Genomic DNA, 23,934 nt, shown 5'->3' with positions numbered 1-23,934 from the left:
ATATATATTATTTTTAATTTTCTTTTAACCTATATTTACGTTTATGTAGGTTGGAAGATGTGACAACCCCAAGTCAAATCTCGAGTCTTTTTCGAAAACCAGGTCAAGTCCCGATTCCGAATCAGAAATAAACTGAAGCCAATTGTCCCAAATGCATCCAGGTTGGGTAACGACTAGCCCATCACAGGCCCCCAAAAGATCATGATTTGTTGGTGTAAGTAGTAGTACTTTGTCTTATAAAGTGAACAGAAGTCCCAAATCTCCTTGAAGTGGGACTGATGTGTTACAAACTTCCCACTTAAACTCCTGACGTCCTCGTCAGGCCCGAACAGATAGCCCATAGGACCAAGATCGTACCTCTCTATCCATTGTGGGATAATACTGATTGGTTTCGTGTCCCCACCTCCGGACTTCTTGCTCTTGTGGTATAATACCACCAGCCTTTGTGTCCCCACCTCCGTCAACTTGACGTATCACGCTTTCGAGAGTCGGCTCTGATACCATATGTGATAACCCGGGTCAAATCCCGAGTCTTTTTCGAAAACCGGGTCAAGTCGCGATTCCGAGTGCGAAATAAGCCGAAGCCAACTGTTCCAAATGCAACTAATTTGGGTAACGACTAGCCCACCACAGATCCCAAAAGATCATAATTTGTTGGTGCAAGTAATAGTAGTACTTTGTCTTATAAACTGAACATAACATTGGGGTGTTAGAGAAGATTATTGATTATCTTGATGTAATGGATGCCAAAAAAGTTAGTTGATTATCGTAGCGAAAGTGAAGTAGTGTCATAATTGTTGGACGATTGAACAAACAATTAGCATAATTTTATGAAAATGAGGCGAATGTGACAATATTTAACTGGAGCCGATAAGAATACAAGATCAAGTACGTGACAAATGTGGAAGTTAGTTACGTCACAGTCTTTTCTTAAAAGTACATCTACGAATAAATATATAATTTTCACGTACGATTGAATTATTAATTTGTATATGATATGAGACTTATATGTTTAATAAAACAATATTATTTTATAAATTTTGTGAATTATTAATTTATAATAAAGGGCCCGAGTCGGGAATATAAAAAATTTATTAATTAATCGAGATTATTAATTTTTCATAAATTTAATTTATCGAGGTTTTACTATAATACAAATTTATTCAAAATATAAATTTATTAAAAATATAATTTTATTTGATATCAAAAACTCGTTATTCTATTAATAACTATTATCTTTATAAAATAATAAATTATTTTGACCTCAACTATAATAATTTGTATAAGTTTTACCCTACCTACATCCTACAAGCTACTTCCAATACAATTTAACTTCGATTAAATAATATTCGATAAAGTAATAATCTCACTTAAGTAATAAATTTCGTCGATTCTAACTTGGACCAAGGTCGTAAAGTAATATTTTCGCTAAAAGTATAAGATAGTAAAAAATTATAAAGTTATTAAGGACCTAAGTAATATGTAAATTAATAATTACACACATATATATATATATATATGAATTACAAAATTCATTTTTGTTTAAAAAAATATGAATTTACGGTAGCCTGTCTCTTTTTTCCACCAAAGTCTAAATTAACTCCACCTTTATTTTATATAAATCATAAATAACTCTTGGAATGTTTTACTCGTATTATAACAAGTAATTGTTCAAAGTGTTAATCGACTAAAATGATTCATTTATGAAAATCGTTAGGCTCATGATAAGTCTATTTGTTAGTATTCATAGCAACTCAATGATTTTATTATCCGTATTAATGATCCCATAACCATATCATTATTAATTCGATAATTTAAGAGTTGCTCAACATATATAATATTCTTATATCTTAATTCAGAGATAACTTTATTTAATATTTCGATACCTTCAATTATTTGACCAAGTTCTTGTAACATGTAAAAACAAAAATTCAGTAAAATAATAAAATATTACTTCATTAATAAATTAATAAAAAAGATCATATTGATAAAATAATAAATTTGATAAAATAATGCCGTACAAAAAGTAATAAAAAAAGATGCCATTGTTGCATTGTAAATGTGTGACATTTTTAGTGTGACCAAAATAACCCCGCGGGTATTCAGTGTACAAATGTACGTGGCATTAACACCTGTCCTAAGTTTCATTTGACAACCACCACCACCACCTTCTGGTTTCTTCTCTTCTTCATTACAATCCTTCTTCATCTTTTCACAACCCCCACACTGTTTGATGAAAAATCAAGCTTAAATCAACACTCAGTAAGATCCCTCCTACATTTCTTTTTATTCTTGCTTATTTAAACTTGCTCATAAATTTATGTTTGCTTATTTAGATTTTATTAATGCTTATTTTTCTTGTATTCTTGTTTGGATTTCATGTATCTGAAGGCCCAGTTGAGATAAATCTTTTTATACCTGTTCAGTAATAAATTGGTAACTGTTAATTTTTTCTTCTTTTTATCTATACACCTACATATAGATTGTAGTTTTTGCCTGAATGGTCTACAAATATTGCAATAAAAAGATAAATTCAAGAAAAGTTACTGTTTAATTGAATAGTTGTTATTTTTTACTGGTTGAGACCTGGGTTGAAGTGTTTTGGGTGTTCATGTCTTGATAAGGGCTTAATGATTTACATATAATTAAGAAAAGGGGTTAAATAATTTAAGGCTAAACCAAACCAAACCGTGGGGATAGTATAATATACGCAGTCTTACTTTCATTCAAGAGAATGAAGATGCTGTATAGGTTAGATGAGTTAAGGCTGTTTTGTGAATATTGGAGATTATGAGATTATGCTGTAATTTAATGTTAATGCAGTGCTATAGTTGTTGATTGCAAGACTGATAATTTAGATGATGCATGGTATAATATGCAGGAATGGCTGAAGTGGGGAAGCAGAGTAGTATGAGTGTGGAGCTTGCAATTCAAAGGGAGCTAGAGTATCGGAAAAAAGTGGCAAGTTTTTTCCAGTCAGATGAATGCATCAAAGACCTTATGCCGCTGCAGGTCATAGCTAACTCATTTATGTTAAGGCTACGTTGATCTTGTTAACTTTCATCTTTTGTAATATGATCGTCCACCCTTTGATTTCTAGTTGAAATGTTCCTTTTATGCAATGTTAAGTGGCTGTGCTGATCGTATAGTGAGTAGATTTATTTTCGCTGAATATTGCAGGCACCCAAAGTTGTGGACCTGTTTACTGGTCCATAACAGGTCAAAATGCTGTCAGTTATCCTTGCGTTGAGTTAATACGCGCTTGATTTTCCCAGATTGTAGATCATTGTATTCTTGCCATTGATTTAGATTTTAGTTTTGCTTTATTTTGATCTTCAATCATTGATATCTTAAATGGTAAACCTAGGAACAACCCTGACGTGCATCTGAAGTAATGTTGATAAATAGTTTAACTAACACGAAAGTTACTTTTTCCGTAGTTCATCTTTTCATAGGAAAGTCTTATCCGGAATCCTGATGACGTATTATTGAATGTGGTACATATATATTAATTTGTTCCCATTCGGAAGAATTAAGATATACTCTCTCATCACACCGAACATTTATTTTGTTCCTAAACTTTGCTGGCTCATATATAGATTCCAAGCAACATATTTAATTACATAATTTTCTCACCGATTCTAATTTAAGATTTACAAGCTTAAACAACTTTAAATATGCTTTACTAATTTAATTTGTAGGGGGGTGCTACCAGTTGTTCCACGTTCCAATCATCCAGAAGGAATGTACTGCTTAAGTACACCCTAAGCAACACTAAGCTCCAGCAATTCCTGAGAACTACTTGGATTAAGAGCCTAAACAATAAATTTAAAAAGAGCAAAAGAATGCAGAAAATGGTGATTTCCTGGTCAATACTGCAAGTAATGAACGACAGATAATAAGAAAAATATAATAACCAAAAAAGTTTTGCTACACATTTGTTTTTCTGTATGTGCAAGTATAAAATAAGGTCGGCCATTCAGAGACTTTTAGAGAAATTTGTTGATGGTGCTTGGTGTTAATTTTAGAGTATATAAGATTCTATTTTGTTGTTCATTATGTAAACTGTTGGTACCAAATATGCTTTCTGGTTCATGCTATCTTCTGCCGGAGAATATAAGATTGCTTGCATTGTTACTCTTTGTAGATGTTCTTAACTCTTAGGTCTTATGTGTACGAAAATAAGCAACAAATAATTTTTTTGAATGAAGGCCATGAGAATGAGACTTTTGATGACTCTAGGATCCAAGATGCACACAAGGGCCATGCAAGCTTTAATTGTGATGTTTTCTTTTGCTGCTGATTGTAATCTCTATAATTAATTATGTTCTGTTTCATATTGTTAATGCAATGTTAATAGAACATATGCTTTGGTGTATATTTTTTGACAAATGATCCCGGGCGTTTAGTTCAATGTGTAAACAACATTTCTTATGTCAGGTGGTTTCTTCTGTTTCATTCCCAAGTCTAGATCCAGGCCTGAGATCCTGGCCAGGGCCAAGTTCAGTCAGAACAGCAAGTCCGTGCATGGCACCAGGTTCATCTAATATGTTTCCAAGACCAAATCCAAATCTGCCTCCAAGTTCAGCTTGTCAGTTTTCACCTTCAAGTGCTCCAGGGTTCTGTCCAGGTTCAAGCCAGATTCCCAATCGACCATTACAGCCTTCCGTCTTTAGGCCATCATCAATGCCCAATCATTATCCTAATCCTGGGCCAAGGCCTCGTCCACATCCAACTCATCAGACAAGTTACTCTGGCATTAAAAGAAAAGCAACTAGTAGCTTCCATCACCAAGGACCTCATAAGCCAAAGCCACCTCAAGAAAATTACATAGCCATAGATTCATCTGGGAATATGTTTTGCAAGCTCTGTGAAGTACCGTGTACTGGTCCCTTATGTCTGAAGCAACACCTGAAAGGTCACAAACACAAGGCCAAACTGCAGCTGCTGAAGACGGATAGGAAAAATGTCGTGGAGCAAGAAAACAAGCAACTTAGGTGTGACCTATGCCAAATTGTGTGCTCACATGAAGATGCACTGAAGATGCATTACCAGGGTCAAAAGCACAAGGCTAGATTACAAGCTCTAGAAGGCGGACAGAAAGTTGGAGACAAAGCCACTGAACGTCCATGGTGTGGACTTTGCGAAATCTGGTGCATGAACGAAGATGCATTTAATCAACATCTCAAAGGTCAAAAGCATCTCACTCGTCTTTACAGCATGCGGGAGCAGGAGAGGGCAATGAAGGCAAGCTGCAGATGAATAACAACTGGAAATGAAAGCAATCTCAGTTGAGAAAGCAATGGTTTACTGTAGAAATCCACCATTGCTAATTATGCATTAAAATTATATCGTATATCGTAATCTAAATGGCAGACATCATAGCGGCTTCTGCACAATCGTGTAGTACGCTATCAGCCTCTTAGTTACTAGGACTTGTATATGAACTTTGAAGACCTTCCTAGTACTGTAATCTGTATGAATTGTGATGCAAGTTCTGCATGCATGACTTTGCTGAGCAGAATAGACATCTCTAAGACTTCTTAATTGTATGTGCAAGTATAAGTTATGACTTATGAGTATGGTATGGGCTTTATATTTTATTGTCTATTCAGCTTAATAGCTTAAATTCCCAGTGTTTTTTTCTCCTGTGGAAATCTGAAAGGAAAGGCAGAACAATAATTGAATACATGTGTATAAGATTGGCAAAATTCTCGCCTCTATTTTTTTTATGTACCTTTGAGATCAAATATGTAGAATCTATAATTGGATGATATAAGCCCAGATTTTCATTTTGGGTTTGCAATGTGTCGAAAGAAGTTTTGTTTTTCCCCTCCCCACGAGAGGAAGGTATATAAAGAAGTTGGGTGTTAGGAGCAAAAAAAACAATGGCTTTTTTGAAAAATACCAAGTCTAATTTTTGTTTTTAAAGTACTGTAATTTTTTATAAAATTTGCAAAAATATTTTTTAATTTGCAAAAATATTATTTTTCAATTTTTTTTTCAAAATTACGGGTTTTTCTGCAATTACATGCAACCTCAAATCAACCAAGAAAATTTTATTCAATTAGTTGCATATCTGGTTGATTTTGGTTGATTCTGTATTTTTGCAAAAAAAAATTAGAAGATTGTAAAATTGCAAAAAAAACTTAGAAAAGTTAATATTTTTGGTAAATTCTCAAAAAACAATACTAATTTCAACAAAAATAAAATAACATAGAAAAATGATTAAAAAAAATCATTATATAGAACAGATATTTTCGGAAAATGATAAAAAAAACATTTTGTCAGGTGTATTCAATCAAGATTATAAAAAAAAATAGATTCTTGAAATCAAGAGATATTCAATTTTGATTATAAAAAATTCTTTAAAATCTCATGGTATTCAATAGAAATTATAAAAAATCTTTTAAAATCTGAGTGTATTCAATTTAGATTGTAAAAAGTCTATGCGGTATTCAATTTGGATTTTTAAAAATCCATCAAAATCTGATGGTATTTAAAAGTCCGTGGATTTTTTTTTATTTGAAAAAGTGGTGGATTTTGATGGATTTGCTAGTTCATTTTTAATTTTTTGAAATCTCTTTAAAATACATGAGATTTTGAAGTATTTCTGGAAAATTTCACAAAATCAGCAAGACTCTGTAGGATTTTTTTTATCAACTCTATCAAAATCCACGAACAAGTAAAATCAACGAAAATCTTTTAAAATCCATGAATTATTATTAATCTTTTAAAAACCGAAATGAATACACTCCCTTTATAAAATAACTTTCATTAAATTTGAAAGTAATTATAAGAGGAACAATCTATTCATACAAAAATTGGAAAATAAATGGAACCCTAACATAGAAATATAATCTCTATATGTTTACATTAATTTTCCCTAGTCAAACTATCAGCGCCAGATACTTTTCGGTCCACTAGATTTTTTACATATTTTTTTTTTTGATACGCTAATATATTTATATAATTTATTTTTTAATTTTTTTTATATACAAATTTAAATATTATATTTTTTTAAAAAAATAATTAAAATTATTTAGAAAAACATTTTTTACGAAAACCTTAAATTGCTCGAGGAAAGAGGGAATATCATTTTAGATAGCTGGGGTGGGACCGGTAAGGGGGACCCCTAATAAATAAGTAAAAAATTGAAGTGGGACCCCTAATAAAAACTGTAACAATCTTGAGTCTTGACAATCTAGCTGTTATTAATTTGAAAACCGAATTGACCGAAAAACAAGACTAGTATGTGTATTGTATATTTGTATGCAAGTTTCATGCGATTCTTGATGTTCATGAGATGAGTTCTCTTTGTTCATGGCTTACTGTTGGAAAGTTTAAATTTTTAAAAAACCACATATAGATACATATATATAATTGACTCCACACAATTTGTTCTATTTGTGATCTTGGATAGTTGATTACTTGCCAGTTGCCCCCTTCTCCTTTCTGCAATCTCTCCATCTTATACTAGTAAGTAACTCTCTCTCTCTCTCTCTCTCTCTCTCTCTCTCTCTCTCTCTCTCTCTCTCTCTCTCTCTCTCTCTCTCCCTCCCTCCCTCTCTCTCTCTCTCTCCCTCTGTGTGTGCGTGTGTGTGATAAAGATGTGATTTTTAACTTTGTTTGTGTGTAATTAAGCTACATTTATAAATGTTAAAAGTAATAATTGCAAGGCACATCAAGTAGAATTGAAATGCATAGGATTTTAGCTACTAGGATATAAAAGATCATGAATTTATTAGTTCGGGTTTAAATGAATGAGGGTAAAGCATTAATAGCAGATTGTTGTTTGTAAAATGATAATGTGAATTAATTGAATTGAATTTGGTAATTTATTTGTTACCCACTTACCACCATTTTACATTTTATTGTAGAAAAGTGTTTTTTCGAGTACTTATTATGCATTATTTCTTATTTCTTACCATTAGTTCTTTGAATTAGATTCCAATTCGGGATGATAGAAATTGCAATGTGCTGTAATGTTTGCAGATATGGATGAAGAAGGGATTAGAAAGATGATTTTGATGGACAAGGGAGCGATGTTAGATGAGACGAAAGTGGTACTTTCATTGCCTGCACAGGTAAAGTGTAGCGAGCCTCTTTTGGCTTCCGAATGATCCATTTTTATTTTATTTTATTGCTTTATTGTTAACTTTGGTGTTGATTATGGATTGGAGTACTGTGAAATTGATGTTCTTACTTGGTTTTGAGCTCTTTTGCTCGCTATACTATGCAAAAAGAAGCTTTTTTTTACAGATACGATCTATTTATTGGAGTTTTTTATTTAGGAAATAAATCTGCATTCACTTGTGTTTCCTATGTTGTGTTCATTTAGAAGTTATATGTTACTTTCCCACATTAATTTAGAAGTACTTACATCCATATACTAAGAAGCTAACCAATATGTTCATGCTATGACATGTGGTCTCTCGTAATAGGTATCTTCTTCTCTGAATTCAAATTCATGGGTGGATCCAAATATTGCCACTAGTCAAAGTTCCAGAACGGTTTCATGTTCAGCTTCTCAATTTCACTCTTCCGGTCCTTGTCCATTGCCAGAACCTCGTCATATTCCGAGGCCAGCACCAGTTATAAATCAAGTGTCAAATCTGACCTCAAGAGCAAGTCCACAGCAGTTTTCATATCCATCAAGTCTAAGTCTGAGGCCAGTCATACGGAGGCCTAGTCCGATTTATGGGACAAGTCATCCAGGCATCAAAAACAATCCAACACTTGGCAACCTCCAACCAAGTGCACCTCAATTATCTTATGGTAATTGTAGTTATATATAACATAATTTTTTTTATTAGAATTTAGAACTCTAATTCTCTTACAGTCTGGTAAGATCTAGTACTGTAGACCCCATTATTTATAATGTAGGCTAAAATTTCAGAGTTTGAACATCTAGCTAAAACTTTAGCTCGTCATATGCTTGTAATCTAATAGCTTTATATTTTCTCATTTTATGTAAAATAGTGCCTGTGGTATTTGGATCGAGTAGCAAAAGTCCTAGTCAAGAAGTGGCACCTTCCAATCCATCTGCTTATTCAACTCCAAATGGAGCATCACATGATGGTAAACAGAGATCAATTGTCTTGGAAAAACCCCCGACTCAAGTGGCAGTGCCTTCAGATCCCTCATCTTATTCAACTCCAAGTGGACCATCACATGGTAGTAAAAGGACATCAATTGTCTGGACTGCATTCGAAAGAAAATTAATAGATGGTCGACTTTACGCTATATGCAATACTTGCACTTCAAAACTCACAGCAGGTAGTGGATACGGGACGAGGCACTTGCTTAGCCACATGCAACGTTGCAAAAGACTGAAAACTTTTGATACTAGACAACAACCAAGGGTAATCAGTGAAGGAATTGAGAAACAGAAAGTTGAGCCTCATAATTGTACTTTTGATCAAGAAGTCTCCAGAAGGGACATCGTCAATGCTATTATTTTACATGGATATCCTCTCAACATTCTGAATCATCACGGATTACAAAAATTTATCAGAGGTCTTCAACCAATGTTTAAGATGGTTACTAGAAATACAATTGAGAGGGACATTCTCAATATATATGATTCTAAGAAAGACAAAATAATTTGTTTGTTGGAGAAGTTGGATTGCCGAGTTGCGATCACCACCAAAATATGGATAGCTAAACCAACCGAAAAAAGTTACATGGCTATAACTGCTCATTATATAGATGAAGCATGGATATCACGGAATCGACTTCTGAGGCAAGTTTTACTAAATTTCTATGGCTTCTGATAATTTAAAAGTTTGAAATTTTACATGTACTAGTTTTTGCTAGTTTACATGTACACCTTCATGTCTGAATATCCTGCCTTTGAGAATGCACATCTAGGTTTGCACATTGAATTATTTTGTCTGATCTTTTCTTTCAGGTTTATATATATTCCCCATCCAGATGATGCAGAGGTCCTTACTGAATATCTTATGGATGCATTGCTGGAATTAGGTCTTGATAGGAAGTTATCTACAATAATGATTGATGATGCTAAAAATGATCCAACGTCTCATAAGTTTCTTGACAAGCTTGATGCTAGTTCACTCCTGTTAGATGGGGATGTGCTTCTAATTTGTTGTTTTGGGAGCATTTTAAATATAATTGCGAAAGATGTTTTGGAAGTTATAAGTGAAGCTATACATAATGTGCGGAATGGAGTTATGTACTGGACTGCTTCAGTACAAAGAATGTATAAATTGGAGGAAGCATGCCATCAATTGTGTGTCCCATACACTAAGAAGCTCTGTCTTGATAATAGTACTTGTTGGAAGTCAACCTTACTGATGCTTCAAACAGCTCTACTTTATAAAGATGTTTTCTTTTATTTAGAGCAAGAAAAAACATGCCATACAAGTTTGCCGAGCGACCATGATTGGATGTTGGTGAAAGAAATTTGTGGGAATTTGCAACCATTTTATAATATAACAGAATCCTTATGTGGGACTACTAATTCTACTTTAAATTGCTACTTTCCAAAAATTTGTGAGATCAAAATTGCTGTATCAAAATGGTTCGACAGTTCATTTGAGATTGTTCAGGTAATAGCATCACAAACTATGGAGAAGTATGAGAAGTATTGGAGTTTGTGTCATCGTATCATAGGGATAGCATGTGTCTTCGATCCTAGATATAAGTTGAAACTTATCGAGTACTTCTTTAAAACTATTTATGGTGATGAAGCTATGGTGCATGTAAACAAAGTCCGTGATGATTGCCATGCGTTGCAACTTACTTACCAATCAAAGGAAAGGCCAAATCAGAATCTCGGAGCATCTTCTGCTAGTTCTTTGGCGTCAATGGACTGTTGTGAGGAGGATGCACTCATTGACTTTGATTTATTTGTGGCAAGTCAGGTATCTGCCAGATCAGAATTGGATTTATACTTGGAAGAATGTGTATTGCCAAGAACTGCAAACTTCGATATCTTGAATTGGTGGAAAGCAAATGGATTGAAATTTCCGACGTTGCAAAAGATTGCTTTAGACATATTGGCTATTCCTGCATCCATTCCTGCATCAAAATCTACTTCTGGTAACAATATGATGCTTAGTTCACATCGTAGTCAGTTAAATCACACTATTACAGAGGCGTTGATGTGTACACAAAATTGGTTGCAGGATGAAGTAAATGGTATTACATCTATATTCAGATTTTTGTAATAACTAAGCATACTAGGTTATAATTTGATTGTCTGATTGTTCATTATATGCTTTACTTTCTTTATAGCTACTTGTTCGAGCGGAACTCAGCTTGTGGCAAGTACTTTAGATGATGAAGATGAAGACAAAGCCGAAGAAGAAGATGAACCTCTAGATGTAGACCAGAACTATGGCGACTTTGATGATGATAGTGCAAACTGCAACCAAAGGAATTAATAAATGTATGTGAATGGTCAATGGTGTACAATTTAAAGTTTTTGTTCTTATAGTGATTAGTGGCTAATTACTAATGATCTGTCTGTTATCAGAAATGATTTATATGCATAGATGAATGATGTGATGACTTGGAAAATGAATGTGGATTTTGTTAGAAAAATTTAAAGTTGCATGCTTGGGAAATTTTTTAAGATGTTCTTTGCCCTTTAGGTAACTTAATTGTTTGGTGATTCATTTCCAAAGTTGTAATATGTACAACAAAAGCATATTATACTTCAAAAACAATTTGATGTTCTAATTTATCAATAAGATTATTCTTTTACTAGAATAAACTCCCCTTTATCCGCAATATATTGCAATATATTGAAACCGATTAAACCATGACTGGGTATTGGATTATTGTGGAATCATTTTCTGATACACAATTTTGTTTCCTTTTAAAGCCTGTGTGATGTTTCAGGCTGTCAAAGTTCCTCTTCTTAGGTATCCCTTGCAGGTTGTACATCTATTGACCTTTACTGGATCTAAACACCTTATGTAAAAACTAATATATTGATTGACCTAACCCATGTATCACTAAATTCACATACAAAAGACATCAAATATTTCACTGGCATGTTAAACTTTATATTAAGTCTTATGGCTTTTCCTCTATTACTTCCCCAATAGTTCCAACATAAGTTCTAAGTCGTAACTCGTAAGTAGAATAACCGTTCCCGGGGAGCTGTACTCCAGAAGGCTGTATAGTTTCACCTGTCCAGATTAATTTGATATTATTTCAAAGGGATTATGCCTTCCACAAACATCTTTAGGACTAAGAAGATAGTTTTACAGGCAGTATCAGCTAGTGGTTGAGGTGCAGGATTAAAGAGATTAAGAACCTAATATTTCTGAAAGTTCTTTAAGAAAATGCTCTTATAAGTTTAAGAGACTAGTGGCAAAAACAAAACTTCCTACTGGCCGGATATATCTATGTTTGGATCTAATTTATCCTGCACAGCTACAATAGTTATCTCTATCAAATCGTGGGTTGGTTGGATAATAGAAACGTGTGATAGCTTGAACTTGAGAAATCTTGGTGCATGTAATGTTTAGCCACTGGTGTCTACATAAGCAACCCTACACTGTTAATTTGGGATCTAGTATGTGGATATAATTTGTTGTCAGCTTAAACTTTTGCCATATCAGGCTGCAAAATACGGGATTTGTTGCACAGAGGAAAAGAAGTTAATGATGCTTATTTATTGATACTACTACCTTATCTATGATAGAATATGTACTTTCTAGCAAGCTTGAACTGAATAAACATAAAGATTATGCAAGGATAGAGACATAAGTTATAAGATTATGTAAAGATTATGCAAGAATTAAGATTATGCAAGGGCTAGTGTCTGAGGTGAAATGCACTATATATTAACATAGATGATGTTAAAAGGACCAATTGCAGACAGCAGACTTTATAAGTAGCTTGAAAATTTGAAAGCGGAAAAGTAAGTGATATCAAGTCAAGGATGGAAAGATGGAAACATTGGAAGATATCAATACCTGTCTCACCTCACATAACTCTCATCCTATGCAAAATATGCGTCTTTAAATAGATTCATGTAAACTTGTATGAGGCACACAACAAAGGGAAATGGACAAGTCCCAAGAGCACTCTAAGGAAGTTAGGGATGTTTCACTTCAAGAACTCAAAGACAGGCTTGCTGAATATGCTAGAGTCAGGGATTGGGAGCAATATTACAGTCCCAGAAATCTCCTTCTAGCTCTTGTAAGCATTTTAATCAAGCTAGTTCATAGTGTGGTGTATGATTAGTCTATCTCATCTTTTCTCTGTGTTACAAGCTAGGTGGCTAAGGATCATCACATCTATACTTATGATATGCTATGCGTATATTTATCTCTAGAATAATATGATGTGTTGTAGATTGGTGAGGTGGGAGGGCTGTCTGAAATATTTCTATTGAAAGGGGAGGTAGAAAGGGGGCTACCAGACTGGAGTTATGATGATAAGGAACACCTAGAGGAAGAACTCTCGGATGTATTGCTCTACCTAGTTCAGTTTGCTGATGTTTGTGGCCTTGATCTTGGCCAAGCTGCCCTCTCCAAGATGCACAGAAATACCCTCCCTTTAGTACTCACCAAAAGTCTTGAACAAAACTATATGCTTAATGTCTTTTATAATCTTTTTGTATGGTTTTTTTCTTTGTAGCACCATATCTTATCTTTTTAAACCCGCCCAAGAGTATTATCTGGTGCTTTCTAGTTTCTACTACCCTATCAAAGCATGGTTCGGCCTGGATGATTTTTTGTGTATCACTTTCTAATTTCTAGTATCATTGTCCATGATTCATTCATGATGCTGAAACTGGAAAAAAAAATTACTTTGGTTTTTTGTTCTTGTACTATGTCAACTTTATATTTGTAAAATAACATTTGGACCAATTCAGGACCTCTCTGATGTAACTATTATAGTGGGCTTTTCTGTCATAGTCCAACATTGGACCTCCCTAATATAACCATTATAGTGGGCCTTTCTATTATAGTCCAACTCTCAAACACTATTTTTCTCGGTCAAATTTAGTGGTCCTATGGATTGGTGGCCCAATTATGGGTGTAACAAGTTTGCCTAGCATAACTTTGTCATTAGCAACCATGTACCAAGGTCTTTCCTCTTGATTTGTGAAATTTTGATATAAATATTTATGAGAAAAGGCTTGTTTAGTTTGGGAATTAATTCTTTTTTTCCCTTTTGTACTTTTTTCCAAAATATAAAGGCGCCACAGTACAAATGATAGAACATTATTCAATTAAAAAAAATATATCATGAGTCATTACTTATTACTATTATAATATAAAAATTATCTATATATTGTGACACACACTCAATTAAAAGAAGACAAGTTATATATTTATTAAGATAAATATGTTTCAAAAAATTTGAAATAAAAGAAAATAACTTTTAGTAGTTTTTTAAAAGAAAAACCACTATGGATGGTTTAGAAAAAAGTACATAATATTATTGTTGGATGTTTTCGATAGTGTTTCAAATTTATTTACTGGCATTTGTATACTTATGTTGGTATTAGTATAATATTTTGAGTTGTAATCTCGACTAATCCCGAGCGTTTAAACGAATGACTGTGTTCTCAAGTATTAGTTGTTTTGTAACTCAAAAAAATTAAAAATATAAAAATATATCTATATCTCATTTATCTTGTCCCTTTCTATCTAGCCATCCTAGCAGTTCATTTCATTCTGGTTTTTCTCTCACATTTTTAAACACAGCCTCACATGTATAAAAAGTAGTATGTGTAACAACAAAGATGATGTTTGTGATGGAGAAAAACGTTTTGAAAGATTGTAATTTACAGTTCTATAGGTGATTTCACCATTACTCAGATGCAGCATCTTTATCGTGTGTTTTGTTGGCATTGATAGGCGGACGTTACTGTATTGAGTTTGAATGTATAACTCATGCAAATCAACAGCTGTCCAGCATGCTACTCTATAATCAATGGTGCATACACATGCAAATTACATAATCAAATGGTAAAATATCAATTAACATTTGTCTCATAAATATATTTTACTCTCATGCTTAAACTTATATTGCTAATTAGTATAGATGTTGTCATGACCTTAAATAGTGCAGTCCTGTCCTGTTTGGATCCCCCATCTCTTTTTTGTGAGCAGTTCCATTCCATTCATTTACTATAATTTCTGTGTAAAATAATTGGAAATTCATCATTTTTTTGAACAAAACAAAATATTTCTTATTTTTTGAGATTTTTGATATATTAAAATAACACTAAGCTGTTTTTTTATTGAAAAGCTGGAACATATATTAGATAAAAAGGGCAAGCCCTCTTACACAGCAACCACACCAGCAACCACACTGAACCATGCTAGGAGCTTACATAAATGAAACTGAAATACATGAGATACAAGTGAAGGAGAGAAACAAGTACTACGAAACACGACCTGACTGAAGTAAATTGAAAGGAGAGAAATAACATAGTACTAACAAACACAAACTCGACTGAACTCTAGAATTAACAATAATCCATTAAGGATTGTCACGCTTCTGGATCAATTTGAACTCTTCATACATGGCTATCACCTCCTCCACATCCATGAGCTCAAATTCCTGAGTTGGCTTGTTCATTAAATTGAGAACTGATTCCTGGAGATAAGCTTCAACATCCAAATCAAAACCATCCTTTTCATCAGCGAGCTTACCAGTCTCACCCTCTTCATTAAGAGGAAGCTTCTCCAAGGACTTGTTCAGAATGTCAGCAACCGATTCTCCCACAAATTTTCCGCCCACATTTGAGACTTTAATCTTATCCAAATCCTTAGAGCTCAAACCCTTTTGCTCCATAATGTTTAAGGCATGCTCAGAGAATAAACCATTATTGTTGGCAGCTCCCTCGTACATTTTAGCTTTACCTTTGTCTTTGGAGGACTGGCTCACTTGGACATGAGATGAGCCCCGAGCTTGCTGCTGGGAAGAGATATCCTCAATTCTGATACCAGAGGACCTCTGACGAGGCCTGAGATTAAACGCTACTTTCTGAGCACCCAACAGTTTCTTCTGCTCTGCCATGTGTTTTTTATATGAGCTACTTTTTCTTCTGAACTTTTGTATACTTAACTAGTTCCTCCACCTTGCAGAATGACAACACATTTTCAAATTTATAAGCCTTTGCTCGGCTAAATAAAAGAAGAAGAAAAATAAAAAATAAGTTTTTTTTGTCTAGATCTTTCGAAGCCAGGAACATACACTCTCATCTCTATGAAGAATTTTTTTTTTTTTTGAAAATATAAAATTATTAAAAATTAAAAATGCCATAATTTTTCTTTTAAAATAAACAAACACATATTTTTAAGTTATAATTTAATATATTTTATGTTGGAAAATTTAGACATACAACTCTTATCTTAGAATATATAAAAATTGAGAGAAATGTTTTCGTTTTTCAATATATTTTCTAAATCTTTTTTTTATATAATATAGATGTAATTTTAGCCATACTTTTGTTAAATTGATTACAAATAATCAAAGAATTATATATTTTTTTTGAATTTGATGAATAAATATTTATGTTTTCCACCTTTTCATGTTATCCTGATCTTTCTCATCAAGTTCATTTTCATGCTATCCCTTAGTCTCATTCATTTCTATATATTTTATTTTTACACACTTCTTTTTATGTCTCATTCAATTTTATATATCTTTAAAAAATTATTTTAAAACGTTTAACTACAATAACTTATTCCACTATATATTCTTATCTTATACATTAAATATTAATTGGTTCCATCACATTGTCCATTTCTCTTATTTTTTTTATTAAATTATATTTTTTTTAATATCCGTGTCCAAATCATTTGTATAGAGAAAATAATTATTTAAAAATAATTTTGTAATTCTAATATTTTTTTAACAAAATATTATGCATAAAATATATGCCGAATGAGTACAAAATATAATACTTGTAACGTATAAAAGGATTTCACACTTATGTAATTTAAGTATGAATAGCTTGTATTGCTGATTTAACCTTTACTCTGTAGCAGCTCCTTTATCGTGTGTTCCACAGGCGTTATCAGGCGGACGTTACTGATTGTGTACCTGCTAGGCTGCTACTCAGTTTGTACGTTTATGTCATGCAGATCAACACCTATTCAAAATCCTACTCCCTCCAGATAAATGCTATCTTATAGATTGCATATAAAATTAATTACTCTAACATGAGTACTATTCTACCCTATGAAAGGTAAATAGTAAAATAATTATAATTACTGGAGATTATTAATTTTTACATTGAGAAATTTTAACAAATGTTAGTTTAAAAATAAATTAATATTTATTCAACTCAGAAAAGTATTACTATATATGTAGTCATCTTAAACAAGGCCAACAAATTATAAAATTTTGAAATTTATCATGTACCCAAATTTATCCAAAATAATTCATTATAAATATAAAGTATCTGATTTATAAATTATCTTAAATTAATTTAATCTAACCGTGTATAAGTTACAGGAAATAACTCTATATGTACCGCTACAACATCTTAAAAGGACTGTTAGTTGTACAAACAATGGAAAAAGGTTTTGTTTGTGGGATAAGGTTGGTAGAGAGAATCTAAAACACATCCACTATTCTCTTACACCTTTATTAAAAATAAAAATTAAGAAAAGAGAAATTCAAAAATATTTCTAAAAACACATTAAGAGATATACACAGACCCCACCGTATGTTGACAAATCTCATGTCTCTGCTCACATAAGCCTCTCTCTCTATTCTCTCTCTCCAGCCCGGACCCAGCAGATCTAAATCTACATACTTTAATCTTTTATATGTGCAACATACATAAGTAACATACATAGATATCATATAACATAAATGTTACTCCCTCCGTCCCTCCCAAATGTTTACATTTGGGTGGGGCGCGGAGTTTAAGAAAAATGATAAAGTAATGGAGAAAAGTTGAAAAAATGAGTAAAGTAGTGGGACCGATTAATATTATATGTATAAAGTGGTTATAGTGGAGGAAAATAGTGGATGTAGTTAATTTAAAAATTATAAAAACTTTACTATTTTTGGAAAGTTTTGAAATGTAAACAATTGGATGGGACATCCCAAAAAGGAAAGTGTAAACAAATGGGAGGGACAGAGGGAGTACATATCTACACAATAAAATATTCTATGAAGCTTCATTGATATCTTCTAACTTTTCTTTCTTCTTGATAAAAACCCATTTCACTTCTCTCACTCTCAGTGTTTGTGTGCCCGTGTTTTTCGCAGAATGGGTTTCTGATTCTTCTTGGGTTTTGAGCTGCTTATAAGCTGTTTTCAGTACTCTGAAAAACCAAACATTTTGTGGGTCATTGCTGTATCTATTGTCTGTCCTCTTACAGTGGCTGGATTCTCCCCGTATGACTAGGTGAGTGTTGCTGTCAGATAGATTTTCTGATGATTCTATTTTCTTGATTTTCTTGTTTTTTCTTGTGTCCTTGTATCTCCTTCTCATCTTTTTTATAATTCTTTATTCATTTCATGTCATTTTTTGTTGGTATAATTTGGTAATTGTTGTTGTGTGAAGATGTTGGTACTTGTTAATATTTATGTGTATGTGTGTGTGTTTGTGTATGTGATGGTTTGTATGTAAATGCACAAATTATGTTTTGATGGTTTTAATTTTGATGGATGGATCTGTTAAAATTTAAAGTGTCTTTCAATCTGTTTTTTCTTCAACCAAACTGGTAAAGATTTCATCTTTTTATGATTTTGAAGTTCTTTTATGTATCTATCTTTTCACTTTAATTCTGTGTGTTTTGACAATGTCTGTGATATTTACTGATGCTAGACTCTATCTATTCTTCTTGATTTGGGAATTTTAGTCATTTTTGTTGATTTTATTGATGAAATTAGTATTGGTTATAAATTTTCTTCGACCCTTGTTTTTGAAAGTTAATAATTTGAACTTTGGTTGGTGATATCACTTACTATTGCACTCTGATTGTTGTGATATAATGGTGTCATGTTCAGAAGATTAATTTTCTTATTAATGCATTCATTTTTTCAATTGTGATATCCTTATTTGTTTATTTTGTTTTTTTTTTATTTATTAATAACAAGTTTTACTGATAAATGTTTAGACTTTGCAGCCAAAGGTACTTTTGATGTACTTTTCTTAACCTGTACCGGAATTCTGAGTTGTATTACTAATTGGAGAAACTTTTATGAACTGAATGTTCAGAGGGTTTCATTTGAAGTTTATGTTGTACTTCCCATTGTGTTTCATTACTGTCTGCGGAAATTTAAAAATATTCTTTCCTTTTGTATTTGTCATATATACTTCTGTCATTTTCATCACAGATAACCGCTGTGCTTTCTTCACCCTTTGTGGTTTGATGTCCGATTTTGGTGGAATGCCCTGCATTTCAGCTTGTACCCTAGATAGAACTACATCCACTGATGACATTCTGGAAGCTAAACCTTTTAGAATGAATTTAACGTATTGGATATGATTTGATTATATCAGAAGGTTTTGATTTGAATCTTAGGCCGTACTTCCTTGTTTTAGTAAATACATTTCCATGTATGGAAAGTTAAGAATATCCCTTCCTGTCAGTTCATGTAATTCTGCTGTTTTCGTTGCAGATAACCGTTGTGCTGTGTCACCCTTTAAGATTCGATTTTAAACCGTATTTCATATATAATATGCATTAAACATGTAATGTATCTATTAGTCCAAAGCTTGCTTGATGTCCTAGATTCGTTATGTTTGTCATATATACTTTCTGAGAGCAAGTCAAATATAGTATACGTGTCAACGCCTACAAAACCTTACGAGAAAGTAATATTATTTTATATCTTTGGTGTATAATCTTATGTTGCTTTATTATGGTGTGCAGCCTGTTCAGTTCTTATTGTCCATCGTTATTTATGATTTATTTTTGTACCAATGCAGACGATGCCAAAATTTCAATCAGAGATGCAGTTTGCAGGCTACCTCCCTGTTTGCAGCACCACCACAGATCTTCCTGCGAGTGATAGCAGCCGAACATGGCTCCAAAATAGTAAGGATCAGATACAGATAAATGGAGATGGCTGCAATATTCTTTATTCGCCTTGTAAAACAAGCCAGCTTCAAGATCACCAGAAGGAGATAATCAGGAAGACCATGCTACAACAAGAAGCTACATTTACGTATCAGGTATATTGTAAATATCAAGTATATTGTTGAATGCTGCATGCCTCATTGACCCTTATTGTTAAATGCCGAATAATTTGTGTAAAAACACTTTTGTATCTGCGGTACAAATAAATTTGCACATAAATTTCTTTTGTTATAGATATATAGTGTTATGCTTCTTACAGTAAAATCCTTATTCTGCATTGCACTGTTGATTATTATTTAACCATTATATAAGCTTCTTACAAGTTTTCAAGATTGCTAGATATATTAGTTAGGTTAAATCTGTTGGCAATTTTCTTGGCCCAGAAAATATGTATCCATGTTAACAAGTAGTTATTTTTGCTTAGCAAAAAAAAAAGTACTTATATCTTGTCAGAGTACATCTCTTGCAGATTGACTCATTTTTCGTATTTGAAATTTGTATTTTTCTTTACAGGTCAATGAACTGCATCGCCTTCATAGAAGACAAAAGGATGCGCTTGATGAACTTAAAATGAGATATCTCTCTGCTAATAATATTGCAGGGAAAACATCCATGTCCAATCCTATTATGTTTGGAGGTATGTCTGCATCGTCTAATCAGACATGTCATTATCCCAGCTTCACTTTGGTGGATCCGAGCTGTCACCGGCCTCCAAGCGCCTTTAACTTTCAAGTTGCGTCCAACTTTGATGCTGGGAAGAGCATGCAAGCAGATACAAACACTTCAATCACTGCAAGCAGCCTAGAAAACACAGTTTTATTGCCGTCCAGCAGCAAAGAATTCAGTAAAAGAACATTTGATCTTGAACTCCCAGCTGATGAGTACATTGACTGTGAAAGGGAGAGATTCAGAGAAGGAATTGTATCGGGTGTTTCCAAGGTGCCAGACTACGCTATCAAGGATCTATCTGCTGTTTTCCCCCATAAAGATCTTAATTTGTCCATCTGCAAGGACCAATTGAATCCTTCAGAAGGGAGTTCATCTGGAAGTAGCTTGATACCAAGTATAACAGAAATGTTCCAGCTTAATAAAGAAGGGACCCTATATACTAGCAACATGGACAAACTGCATTTGGAGCAGTCCTCTCAAAAGCTGAAAACAGTCTACCGAACTCAAAGGAAGGAAATCGGTTGTTTCCGGATGGGAAAAGATCTTGAAGATCGTTCAGAGGATTTGTATCTGGAGAAAGTGTCAAGGCAGCATGAGTACACATCTTCAAACCATATTACTTCTGCCTACAAACCCTTTGACGCACCAGCATCATCGAGTAAGAATGAAACTTCACCATTTGGGAACTATAGTTTAAATAACAATGTTTATCCGAGCAGAAACTTGACATATGATCCAAGATCTGCAAGTGTATGCTCCCTCCAGAATAACTTGTTACACAGGTTACCTGCAGTGGATGTCAATTCATCCTCCATATTTTCTAGCCAATTGGCAAACCTGAAAAATTCTCTTGAAAAGGTAACCACACATGGAAATGAGCAACTCAGCAGTACTATACAGGGATTGAATTGGCTTAAAGAAAAGCTTGTACCTGGTGGGATCTCCGATGAGGTGAAAGAAAGCTTAAGCCAGGGTCTCGGATTAAGGCCCCCAAAAGATTTTCTTATGTCTAGCTCTTATGTTGAGCCGAAGTGGCATGGGACTAAAGACAACTTGAATTATGAAAGTATTCACAGCTCTTCTTACAACTCAAAGTTGACCAATGACCAGTTGTTCAGATCACATCCAAATTTATCAGAGGTTGAAGTTGCAAATAACTATGAAGAGATTGGGAGACCTGATTGCAGGTCGTCATATGCGCTTACAGTCAGCAAAATGAATTGGTCTGCTCAAAGTGAGATGTTAAAGAATGGAGTCTGCAGTAAATTTCAGTTCGACTTGAATTCTTCCCTGAATGAAGATGGATCAGCACAGGTGGAGCTGGAAGGAAAAAGTGCAACAAATGTTAATTTGAAGCCATCTGTATGTCCAGAGAACAAGGAGTCTTCACTGCCTAGAGGTAATTTGGAGGAAATGCGGCCGACAGATCTTACCATTTTTGCCGCAGAAACTCTACTTCTAATTTCATCAAACTCTGCGGAAAGCTTAAAGTGGTTTGCGGGAATTGTTTCTTCTGCAACAAATATTCAGGAAAAAGAAAATGAAACGGTTCAAGGAAGGCTAGCTGAACTTAACCACAGTGAGCTCATAGCTGATGGGATCAATAACTCTGCAGCGTTAACACCGCAAATGGAAGAGATAAAGTTTGAAAAATATTGCTCTAACAGTACTGGAAACCAGAAACGAAAAGTTGCGGCCACATCATCAATTCTGCCAAAGAGGAAACGAACAAAGAGAATAGATGTGCAGAAAGAGGTGCAAGAAGATATTCTACCTCGCATTACCTCCCCATCAAGGCAAGAGGTGTTGCTGGAAAATCATACAATTAGTGAGCTGAGGAAGATTGAAGGTAAAAAGAAGGCCAGAAAGAAGAAAATAAGCAAAACCGAGCAGCAAAAGGGAAAGAAGCACAACAGTAGTAAGTCCAACATGTTGCAGCATCCGATGTGCTCGTACTCAAAGCAGCAAACTTATGATGCTAAACCTGATTCTCCTGAAAGGTGCCTACCATCTTGGGGAAGGAGAAACAGACGGCAAGCTGGTCAAAGACGTCCTGCTCCCATTCGTGGCTCTTAACTCCTAGTTAGACTTGGGGGTAAGTTATCAGAAGGTTATTAATTTAATGTTAGACTAAAGGATAAGCTATCAGAGGGTTATTTCATTTAATGCTAGATTTAAGGGTAAGTTGTCAGATTATCTTTTTTTTGTTCTTTTATAGAAACTGTGGTTTGTTTTTAAAGCTATGTATACCTGTGGGTCAGCTGTGAACCTTTCAGTCCTATGTACTGTTTGTACAAATTACCTAATCAAGGTTTGTGCTGATAGGTACTTCAAAAATAATTTGCGAGCGCTTTGTTCATGCTTGGTATACTTACTAGCTTACTACATATCTTTAGTCATTGCAGCATGCTTGCGCAAAATATATCGAATGAAGGAATGAAGGTTTTCAGCCACATTTCTGTAGTTGTGTTCACCTTGGTTATCATTGTTTTTGTTTGTGAACCGTTCTAATATTGATTTAGGTAAGCCCCTCCCTATTACAGCATATTTGCTTCTTTTGATGCTGTAACTGTTGATATGCCATAACTCCAGTTTTTCAAAACTCGATAATCTTAAGCTACTATTATTTTCTTTTTAAACTCCACTTTGTGGATGTTTTAAAGAAAAATGATTTCAACATGAAAGCAGATCGGAATCTTTTTGATGTAAAAGCTTGTCAAAAACTGGCTTTCATATTTAGTACTGTATTTGGCTAAATGGCCTACATTTTAAGATTGAATATACAGGAAGCCAAGACTAGTTCTGAATGATGATGTTCTTAATCTCCTGCTGCTCTTAAGTTTTCAGCTCAATAGCCCAAAACCGTTCTTTCAAGGTTTAATGGACTGAAACATTCAGAAGGCTATTGCTGGGAAAACGACAAGATTTACTATTGCTTATGATTTATCAACATCTAGTAGTATATCTATTATACAAAGCAACTAGGTGTTTGAGAGACAAATTATTTATATTAAAATTATTGAATTGCCCCTGTATGTTAATGTTTTTTCTCATTTAATTTTTCTCATTTAATATGCATATATTTATTAAATTTAATTTAATATGCAGGTATTATGTATATATTTAATACTACTTTATTATTTAATATTAACAATTAATCTATCTATCTATACTATATTATAATAGACGAAACATTAAAAATTTGGTAGTCGGTCGG

General features: G+C 33.5%; 3 protein-coding genes across 3 annotated transcripts; all 3 read left to right on the top strand.

Annotated features, from left to right (window-relative positions):
- Positions 1 to 2,107: 2,107 nt before the first annotated feature.
- LOC141723602 (uncharacterized) lies at positions 2,108 to 5,608 on the top strand. Its single transcript, XM_074525446.1, has 3 exons — positions 2,108 to 2,262; positions 2,882 to 3,012; positions 4,441 to 5,608. The coding sequence occupies exons 2-3, from the start codon at positions 2,884 to 2,886 to the stop codon at positions 5,260 to 5,262; spliced, it is 951 nt and encodes a 316-aa protein (XP_074381547.1). The 5' UTR covers positions 2,108 to 2,262; positions 2,882 to 2,883; the 3' UTR covers positions 5,263 to 5,608.
- A 1,651-nt stretch (positions 5,609 to 7,259) lies between these two features.
- Positions 7,260 to 11,893, top strand: LOC141723601 (zinc finger BED domain-containing protein RICESLEEPER 2-like). Its single transcript, XM_074525445.1, has 6 exons — positions 7,260 to 7,479; positions 7,996 to 8,087; positions 8,445 to 8,778; positions 8,983 to 9,745; positions 9,914 to 11,166; positions 11,263 to 11,893. Exons 2-6 carry the CDS (start codon positions 7,998 to 8,000, stop codon positions 11,409 to 11,411), a joined length of 2,589 nt encoding a protein of 862 aa, XP_074381546.1. The 5' UTR covers positions 7,260 to 7,479; positions 7,996 to 7,997; the 3' UTR covers positions 11,412 to 11,893.
- Positions 11,894 to 17,912: 6,019 nt separating this feature from the next.
- Positions 17,913 to 23,163, top strand: LOC141723598 (uncharacterized). Its single transcript, XM_074525443.1, has 3 exons — positions 17,913 to 18,367; positions 19,898 to 20,143; positions 20,562 to 23,163. Exons 2-3 carry the CDS (start codon positions 19,901 to 19,903, stop codon positions 22,791 to 22,793), a joined length of 2,475 nt encoding a protein of 824 aa, XP_074381544.1. The 5' UTR covers positions 17,913 to 18,367; positions 19,898 to 19,900; the 3' UTR covers positions 22,794 to 23,163.
- Positions 23,164 to 23,934: the final 771 nt, after the last annotated feature.

The sequence above is a fragment of the Apium graveolens genome, chromosome 5, assembly GCF_009905375.1.
Source record: "Apium graveolens cultivar Ventura chromosome 5, ASM990537v1, whole genome shotgun sequence".
NCBI lineage: Eukaryota > Viridiplantae > Streptophyta > Magnoliopsida > Apiales > Apiaceae > Apium > Apium graveolens.
The sequence above is the reverse complement of the archived record's forward strand: the minus strand, read 5'-3'. Positions and strand labels throughout refer to the sequence as shown.